At 33.2% G+C, this 9,972-nt stretch overlaps 5 protein-coding genes across 5 annotated transcripts; 3 read left to right on the top strand and 2 right to left on the bottom strand.

The window, feature by feature from the left end:
* On the top strand, positions 1-453 carry Kpol_218p5 (uncharacterized protein; the record flags this gene model as incomplete). The annotated part of the gene is made up of 1 exon (XM_001642228.1): positions 1-453. A coding segment is annotated over one exon (453 nt), but the record flags the coding sequence as incomplete, so codon positions are not given.
* Positions 454-688: 235 nt separating this feature from the next.
* Positions 689-3,595, bottom strand: MTR10 (mRNA transport regulator MTR10; the record flags this gene model as incomplete). Its single annotated transcript, XM_001642227.1, has 1 exon — positions 689-3,595. One exon carries the CDS (start codon positions 3,593-3,595, stop codon positions 689-691), a length of 2,907 nt encoding a protein of 968 aa, XP_001642277.1.
* Positions 3,596-3,930: 335 nt separating this feature from the next.
* SME1 (mRNA splicing protein SME1) lies at positions 3,931-4,212 on the top strand (the record flags this gene model as incomplete). Its single annotated transcript, XM_001642226.1, has 1 exon — positions 3,931-4,212. One exon carries the CDS (start codon positions 3,931-3,933, stop codon positions 4,210-4,212), a length of 282 nt encoding a protein of 93 aa, XP_001642276.1.
* Positions 4,213-4,571: 359 nt separating this feature from the next.
* Positions 4,572-8,327, bottom strand: TRS120 (TRAPPII-specific subunit TRS120; the record flags this gene model as incomplete). The annotated part of the gene is made up of 1 exon (XM_001642225.1): positions 4,572-8,327. One exon carries the CDS (start codon positions 8,325-8,327, stop codon positions 4,572-4,574), a length of 3,756 nt encoding a protein of 1,251 aa, XP_001642275.1.
* A 622-nt stretch (positions 8,328-8,949) lies between these two features.
* Positions 8,950-9,735, top strand: PUP1 (proteasome core particle subunit beta 2; the record flags this gene model as incomplete). Its single annotated transcript, XM_001642224.1, has 1 exon — positions 8,950-9,735. One exon carries the CDS (start codon positions 8,950-8,952, stop codon positions 9,733-9,735), a length of 786 nt encoding a protein of 261 aa, XP_001642274.1.
* Between the last annotated feature and the right edge of the window lie 237 nt (positions 9,736-9,972).

Genomic DNA, 9,972 nt, shown 5'->3' with positions numbered 1-9,972 from the left:
TTTACTATGGCTCTTTCATTTAACGGTGTTTTGGTTAGTCCAAATCAAATGCCTCGTTTCTGGATTTTCATGTATAGAGTCTCTCCATTAACATATTTAATTGATGCTTTGTTGGCTACTGGTGTTGCTAATGCAAAGGTTCATTGTTCACCTTACGAATTACGTCAATTCACTCCACCAGCTGGTCAAACTTGTGGTGAATACATGGCTCCTTATATTACTATGGCCGGGACAGGTTATTTAACTGATGTTTCGGCTACCGATATTTGTCATTTCTGTCAATTCTCAGAAACCAATGACTTCTTAGCCACTGTCAGTTCCAAGTATTCAAGAAGATGGAGAAATTTTGGTATTTTTATTTGTTTCATAGCTATTAATTATGCCTTTGGTATTTTCTTCTATTGGTTAGCTAGAGTTCCAAAATCTCTAGGTAAATTAAGTAAGAAGAAATAAACTAGCATATTTTTGATATATTGACATTTGTAAGCATTTTATAATAAATTTGATATAAAATTTTTTGTAACATAATAGACTACTATTAATACCATGAGATAACCAAGTTTTAACCCTATAATGTATAGCAAGGAGTATATTTTAGTAGATAATTACTATTTGTAATACTATTATCTAATTAATTAATTATTTATTTATTCCTAATTTATGCTAAATATTTATAAATCTATTGAATCTATTGATATCTTGATTCAACATTTTTTCTTAGGTACCAGTTTACAAATAGTCTAATACCCTCTCTGATTTTTCTAAAATCTCTTTTATTTAAACCTGAGACAACTGAATTACATAGATCGTCTCTTTCTTTCGAAGTTGTATGGCCCAAGTAATTTACTGCTTCTATAACCCATTGCCTGCAAATAGAAGGCTCGTTGTTGTTAGCTTCGGTAGCAAGTCTAAATAATTTAACAATACAACTAATTGCATCAGAATGGGTAGTTTCATTAAAATTTGTTACTAAACCAGAAAATAAACTGGTGACAATTGCTGCACCTCTACCAATCACAATTTCTTGCAAAATTTGTTGTCTCCACTCATCTGGAACTGATTCAATTGATATAGTAGATATAGGTGGAGTTCTAAAGCCCCATGATATAATATCATCCAAACAACGAATAATGAAGGTATATGCATCATAATTTTCTAGTTTATGAACACTAGCTATTGCAATATCAACTACATTTCCTAACAGATCAGTGGATAAAATAAATTCCTTTGGATAAAACATTATTAAATCTGAAACCATGGCAAAAAAATCCATTATTTGTTCATAATAATCATTGATATTTGAATGATCTAGCGATGCAAAGCTCATTATAAATGTCAAACTTTGTGCACATCCAAATCTCCAAATTTCACTTTTCAACTGTGGACTGATTGGTAAGGATTCATCATCCCCAAAGACTACAATGAGTGAGGCCGAACACCACAAATAGGAACCAAATCCTGTATTAGAGTATCCATCAACCAAAAATTCAACAACTGAGCTTAAAATAGGTTCACAGAATATATGAAACTTTTCAAATAATCTTCTCAGCAATTTCGTAGTTCTTTCAACGATAATATTATCAGTCAACCCTTTCAAATCAATCAATATATGTTTCAAAAAATCCCACAAACTGACAATTAAGGGAGCCAATGGCTCACTCCCTTGATCTGGATATTCAAATCTTGGCTTCAATTCTTCAAACATGGCAAATATCAGGTCGATCTTATCAGCAATTTTTGCACTGAATGAATCTCTATTAGTTTGCCATTTTGGAACCAATTCCGATATTTCATTAAGATCATATGATAATAACTGTTGTGATAACGCCAAAACTTTATCAGATGGCTGTTTGTTAAGAACCGCGCTAAAACCTTGATACAACTCAAATTGAGATTCAATATCAACAATATTTTTAATCTTTAAATAAAAGTCAAAGAGTTGTTCAATATAATCAACAAGGAACTCCGAACAATCTGCACAGAAGTACATCAAAGCATGCGATGATGCAGTAAGAATTTCTCTGTTAGAACCAGCCACTTCAAAACCTTTAAAGATATATTGAAGTTGAACTTGTAACATATCTGGATGTTTAGCTGTCCATTCAGTATATCTTCCTAATACTAAAGTTGAAGCATATCTTATCTTAGGATGTTCAGGTAGGTTAATTAATATATTAAAAATTTGTGGAAGCAATGTATTTTCAGTAGATGAGATTTCTTGGGCCATAGTTCTTAGTGAAAACAAAGGAGCTTCAAGTGATTGCCATTCGTTTGAGTTCGCCAACGTTTCTTGTATTATTTCAAGTGGCTGAGCTAAAGCTTTTGAAGCCCCAACAACGGCGGTACAATCTTTTAGAACATCACCCATATGATATCTAAAATCTTTGAATTTATCTTCATTCTCCTTTGATGAAAATTCAACAGATGGGTACCTTAAGTGCCTGATTATGCATCTGATCAACTCAACATATATTGGAATGTATATTTTTCTTGATTCTTGATATCTTGGTAGGACTAAATTTAGTTTTAAATTAAACCAAAATGGGAATGTGTACTCAACAACATCTAAATCAGAGTTCTTTGAAGTAAACATTAATAATGCAATAACAAGTTTTTCAAATTGTTGTGGTGATTTTGAAATAAAGATAACCCAAGCTTCTCCAGCTTCTACAAATAAACGAGTCATACCTTCCATTAAATCATCATCCAAATCTTCTCCACTTGTAGTTGGATTTAAAAGAGTTGGAAGCAATTTTCCTTGTAATAAGAGTAACTGTTCGCATAATGAATTGACCAATTGTGGAGTAGAGTCTCTACTTTCTCTAATAATTACGGTCAAACAATCAACAGCGGCATCAAATATTCCAGTCGAATCGTCTTCATTACCGTTCATCAACGACTCAAAGATCGCTGATGTTAAAGGTTGAATTGATATAAGTTGATCAACTGAAAACTCAAAAGACCAAGAACTCAAACAACGTAGCACTTGTTCTAATGATATGTTAGAAGCCTGAGATAATTGTTGTCGATTTTTTAACATTTCGATACAGGTTACTAAGAATTTCAAAACATCTTCACGAATAGATTCAATTAACTCATGTGTTCTTGAATTGAATTCATTCTCAGTTAAAGGCGTTGAACCAATATCCAAGGTTTCTTCAGGTAAAATTTTCAAAAACTCTAATAATTTTGAAGGGAATGGGTTCAAAAATTCGATAATTTCAGGCAATGGATTGATCCATTGCAAATGTTGAATAGTAAGTCTAGCTAAAGCTACATTCAATTGAGTAATGATCAGTTTATGGGAATGTATTGAGATTAAATACAGTAAGGAATCTTTAAATTGTGATAGATTATCACTGCCCAACTGTGATAAATCATATGTAACTTTGTTTCTTAAAGTCTGGGATGCAAAAATATCAACTGATAAAGGGTACTGACCATTAGCAACCAATATTTCATGACAGATAGACCATGATTCATTAGACTTCTGAAATTGCTCTAAATATCTTAAAGCTTCATTTTTTTTGTCCTGCGAAATATTAGAAGAAATGCAATCCAATGCGGTCTTCAAATTCTCAATGTTATAAGACATATCAAACTAACTACCCTATTACCAACAACAATGACCAATTGTCCTAAAACAATACCCTGATACCAACCTAATAATTAACCAACCTTTAAAACTTCCATCAATTAATCAAATAACAACATTTTTTTTAAATAAATTTTCAATTCTCTGATATCAAAGCTTATTTAAAAATAATGAAAAATTAATTTAATACTTAAGAAACAGATAATGGATGCTATTTAAGGTCGGATAAGAGAGGTGGTTAGGTTAGTCACAACAAGTCGATAGGTATCGGTTTTTGTTTATTTTAGGTTATATTATTGAATTGTGTGAAGGGTTTTTGAAAAAAATTGATAACCATGTCGAATAGATCCAAGGCGATGATGCCACCTATTAATTGTATATTTAATTATTTACAACAGCAAACTTTGGTTACATTTTGGTTATACGAACAGGTAGGCATACGTATTCGCGGTAAGATTGCAGGTTTTGATGAATTTATGAATGTTGTTATTGATGATGCTTTAGAGGTGCCGGTTGATGTGAAGACAGGTAAGGAAAAGCTCGATGAAGCAAGAAAATTGGGTAGAATACTTTTGAAAGGTGATAATATTACTTTGCTTACTTCTGTTGATGGGTAATAAAATATCAAGAATGATGATAGTGGCATAGATCAATTGATTTGTCAGATATTCAACGATCTTTTATTATATAATAAGATGACAATTATATTTTTTTTGTAGGGGAACGAACGAAATAGACAACCTCACAGATATAATACTGGTAAAAATCGGATACGCTTGAAACTATATTTATTTGGTTCTAATTAACTTCATCGTATTTTGCTCAATTTGATTCACTGCATCTGATATTGACTTATCAAATTTTCAAGTGTCTTTGGAAAAGTTACAATATACATACATATAAGTATATATATATATAGATATGTATATACCAGAGTTCACTATTTAATTTTAATTCAATTATAAATAAATATCAACTAGTTAACTTTAAAGGATACAGACTCTAAGCTATTTGGTATTATCGTTTCACCATTTAAATCCTCCGATATACTCACTGATATCTCATAATCACCTTTTTCAATTGGGGTCATCTCTAACTGCACCTTCTCTTCAGTAGATAAAAATAACGGTTGGCATAATATCCCATTGTACAAAATTCTATTATTTACTTTTGGTAATGGAATGTTGCATCTGCTATCAACCATAGTAAAATTAACAAATAAAGGTGTTAGGTCCTCCTTTTCAATATTTTGTAGATTCAATGATACTGTTGCTATTAGATTAGACCCGATATTAACTTCTCTTTCACTTAATGATAAGTTTAAGTCAAATTGAGAGCATCCTTTGTATATTGAGTTAACCATTTTAGGGTCAAATTTTTCAACAAATTGTCTGAAATTAACATCTCCTGATAAATTTCCAGTAGATAGATTCCATAGACAATTCAAATTATTGATAACGTATTCTCTACACCAAAAGTTCACACGCATATCAGAAATTTCTTCTTCGCTTAAACCACTTTGAATAAATTGTCTTCCTTTAAAAATCTTTGGGATTGGCTCTTGGTAGAACTTACGATGGTTAAAATCCAATCGTTCAACAGGTACAATAATTCTTGTGGTATGTCCACCTTCTAGAAAATATTCTTGACTGCAGTAATCTTTGAATGTGAAGTTCAATTTTATACCATCAATCCACGAATTTCTCATATCTATCATCACTAATGCATAATCTGAAATTTTTTTGTTCTTATCTTCTTTTAATTTACCCATAATATAACCAATCCAATCAACAGTTAGTGAACTATCTGGAAATGTTTCTTTTAACTGGGTAATAAGAATCCCTGTAACTTCAATGCTTCTCTTTAATGTAAAGTTATAAGGCAATTTCAACTGCTTAACATATACATCCTCTGTATTTTCTAAATATTGTCCGTATTCAATAGTGACTTCTATATCAGTTAGTTCAAATGGCATATAGGAAGTGTCAATTTCAAATTCTACCTCTGCTATTTCATTTGGCTTAATAGATTTCGGACATCTAATTATTTTTAATGCTTTTTCTTTTATATTTTCCAATTGCATTTCCATATCATACAGTTCATCAGGTAAAACATTTTTCCAATAATCCGATTTCAATGACTGTTCTATATTAGAAATCTGTTTTATCGAAATATAATCTACAGATGAATTCAATGACTTGTTTTTCAACACAATCGAAGATTTCTGTTTCGTTCCTTCCAAAAACATAAACTTGTTTTCTATCATATCTGAGGCTTTTACTACATGCAATTCTGGTTGCTCAGGTAATATCTTGATGCTAAAGTCACCTAAATTTCTTCGGTCATTTATCATCATACTAGTGCTTTTAGACTTATTTTCAGTTAGTACTATTTCAAAATCGTCGTATTTTAAACCCATAATGGATAGTGATAGAGATGATATTGTGAAATGCTTTTCAAATGTTGGCTTCAGTAATTTAATTTTCAAATAAGTAGATGTAAATGATTCGGCACTTAATACCATAGGGTTATTTTCCGATAAGTCACAGTTTATAATTGTTGCATATTTAGCATTGTTTCCAGATAATTTAATACCATATACTTGAATATCAAATTTGAAGGGGTTTTGGAATTTACACATTATATCAACAATATCTCCAACTAAGAAAGTTCCTTGAAGTGTTGGCCTATTTAAGGTAGAATCAGTCACTGACGATCCTCTAGTGTGTCTGAATGGGTTAAAAACTTGCTGACCATCATTTGGATTAGAATTTAACATAAACTCATTTTTTTTTAGTAATATATTATCATTAACACTATCTGAGCTATTTGTGACAAAGTTTGATACATTGCGCACTAGGGATACTTCTCTTAAGAGAAATGGATCCCAATATTTGCTAATGAAAGAACTTTCAATCATGGGAAGTATATTAGTATTAAGTATTTTTTCCTGTTCCATTCGTGTTAATAAATGAGTATATCTGGTGATTAATAGTAAAGAAAATTTTGATATGCAATCGTAGTCCCTGACTCTTTCTGAAACTGTTAAACATAGTTGAAGTGCTTTCTTTTGAAAAGTCAACCAAGATGACTTTGACGCATCATCTATCGAAATCTCTGGCATTCTTCTATCTATACCGTATAGCCTTGTCATTTTCTCCAATAGACAATGATAATCAGAGGTCCATATTGTATTTTGAGCAGTGGCAACTAAAGTTACTAATAATAATCTTAAAACAAATGACTTTTTCCTTGTAAAGCCAAGCAAACCATATATCTCAGCTAATGTATAATATATATTTCTTTGGACCAGAATTTCCATGTCTTTCAACTGAAGTTCAAATAACTTTGAGGCAAAACCATAAATTTCCATTTTTGAGAAAGTTGGAACTTCAGAATTTGATTCAGACAATTCCGAATGCAGACCATGTACAATAGTTTTCAGATCTGTCGATTCTAGATTAGGACCTGATTTACAGGCAGTCATGAAAGTCAATGTTTTCAGAAGAATATCACAGTAAACTGTCTGAGGAACGTATTCCGAACTCTGTGATAAGGTTAAATTGTAATAATGTAAAATTTTATCGGATATCGCTTTTATAAGAAATGGAAGATTAACATTTTTAATATCTAGATCTGGGACTGAACTTGAAGAGTTGACTGAATTTCGCGGGGACGATAGCATTGGGGCCACGGTGACACTATTTCTTGGTGTCGATGGAATGCTGTCCGAATGAAGCTTATGGATTGGGCAGAGTTCTGTTATCGCTGACGGCACATGGAAAGAAACTTCCAAATATGATAATAAAATGAAACAGATTGCAATACCATCTAATGCGGAACCGAGCCATAAATTATCCCTTACGATATGCAACAGCACTACTGCCTCGGTGAAACTGTTTAACGCATCAACGTATCTACCAGATAGCAGCTGGAAGTTCCCCAATATTTTCAATTGTCTACCCTGAGATCTTTGCTGGGCCTTATTATCCGAAGTCGAGAGAGATCTGGCAATCTGCAGAGAAGCCGACCTTTTCAAGTTCGAGGTCGTCTTTTCAAAAGTGGACAATCTCTTGGATGCATTGGATGACTTTGAAGAGATATTCGTTTTGACTTGAGAGCCCGCCGTAGTGGTCAGAGTAGTCTTTAAGACCGTACTTCCACCAATGGCACCGGGGGATCTCAATGTGACATGTTTATAAGAAGAGTAATAACGGTCCAAAGCCAGTAAGAAGTTCCTACTGATATCACACATTATAGCCTCCAATTGGATCACTTGATCCATGTTCCAACGGAAAACATTTCCAGTTTCCAATTCTTCCGCTTTAAACGATTCCGGTAAATTGGAAGTGTATATCAAATTCTGAGAAGTTATAGCCGGGAACTTCTCCTTCAACGTCTCCAAATTTAATGATGGATCGCTCTCATCGTTGACTAGCCCAATGACTATAAATATCTTTCTAAATGGCTCGAAATCATACAGGAAAAGATCTAAAGCCTCGTTGTTAGCACTAGTAATAATATCCAAAAAGATACGTCCATGCGGGAACCCCTGGGGAGTGAAAAGTAAGCTCTCGATAGCAGAGATATCCAACAACCGAATCTCAGAAACATCCTTCAACAATTCAACAGCACTTTTAAACTTCTGGACCTCCCATTTACCTATAGGTACCACCAAAGTGTGGACTTTAGCCGGATCAACAAAGCTAGAATAAGTACCTAAACTGTTCATCAGCAAACCTAATAAAAGCACGCCCACATCTGACCTTCCTCTTTCATTCACAAACCAAACCAATTAAAAAAAATAAGACTACACACCCTTAATATCCATTATAGATTACAATTTAAACTTCCTGATCCTGATCCTGGTGCTGTTGTTAGTTACCAGTTAGTGCTTGTTGAATTCTTAATTATTGAAAATATACCATATCATTACCCACGACATACTTAACGAGGAACATTTCCGAAATCTTCACGAAAATATCGAAACCGTCAAAAAATCGTTTGAAATTGAGGAACTTGACCTTTAAAATTCTAATTGAGATTTTAGTTTAGGAATGAATTTGCCACCTTTAGTAGTTTTATTGTTTGTTGTTGGTCAGGAGGGATTGTAGAAAGAGTGTGATTACAGAATTTAATTGTGAGTTTTCAGTTTTAAGTTTTGACAGTAAGAGACTAGTGAGCAGTTCTGGGGGAATTTTTTGAATAGTAAAGAAAACACCAGTTATTTGCTGATAGATAGGATAAGGAATTTTAATTTTATTTTTTTTATATATTAGGATTAGGATTAACATTAGCATTAGGTTTAAGTTTAGGTTATAGGAACAGTTTGACGAAAGATAGGATAGGTTAATATGACAGGGTTATCGTTTGACAATTATCAGAGAAATAGTTATTTGACTTCAAAGTCAACATCCCAACCAAAGGCTACTTCTACTGGTACTACTATTGTGGGTGTTAAGTTCGATGGTGGTGTTGTAATTGCTGCTGATACTAGATCTACTCAAGGACCTATTGTTGCAGATAAGAATTGTGCCAAGTTGCATAGAATTGCTCCACGTATATGGTGTGCCGGTGCTGGTACTGCCGCAGATACCGAAGCTGTCACTCAATTGATTGGTTCAAACATAGAATTGCATTCGTTGTATTCTAACAGAGAGCCTCGTGTGGTGTCAGCTTTGCAGATGTTGAAACAGCACTTGTTCAAGTACCAAGGTCACATCGGTGCCTATTTGATCGTTGCTGGTGTCGATCCAACTGGTGCCCATTTGTTCTCTATACATGCTCACGGTTCCACTGATGTGGGTTACTACCATTCTTTGGGTTCCGGTTCTTTGGCCGCCATGGCTGTCCTAGAATCCAACTGGAAACAAGATTTGACTAAGGAGGAAGCCATCAAGTTAGCTTCAGACGCTATTCAAGCGGGTATTTGGAATGATTTAGGTTCTGGTTCCAACGTAGATGTATGTGTGATGGAAGTAGGTAAAGACGCCGACTACTTAAGAAACCACATAACTCCAAACGTAAGAGAACCAAAACAACAAAGTTATAAGTTCGCAAGAGGTACCACTGCGGTATTAAAGGAAAGCATAATAAACGTTTGCGATATTGACGAAGAAGAAGTTGATGTCACCGCTTAATCTAAGTCTACATACTTACAGTTTCATCACAACCCATCATTCATTCAATTTTATTACTATATATATAGATATATATTTTCACGATTCTGTATCGATTTCATATCCCATCTACATCTATTCAAAACCTCAACTACGATGGGGAAGGAATAGAAACAAGTAGAATGGAAAATCGAAACTATCCATTGACACAGATATAATATACAATTAGAAAAGTATATACAGTATGAATATATCAAT

This window comes from Vanderwaltozyma polyspora, genomic scaffold, assembly GCF_000150035.1.
Source record: "Vanderwaltozyma polyspora DSM 70294 KpolScaffold218 genomic scaffold, whole genome shotgun sequence".
Classification (NCBI taxonomy): Eukaryota; Fungi; Ascomycota; class Saccharomycetes; order Saccharomycetales; family Saccharomycetaceae; genus Vanderwaltozyma; species Vanderwaltozyma polyspora.
The sequence above is the reverse complement of the archived record's forward strand: the minus strand, read 5'-3'. Positions and strand labels throughout refer to the sequence as shown.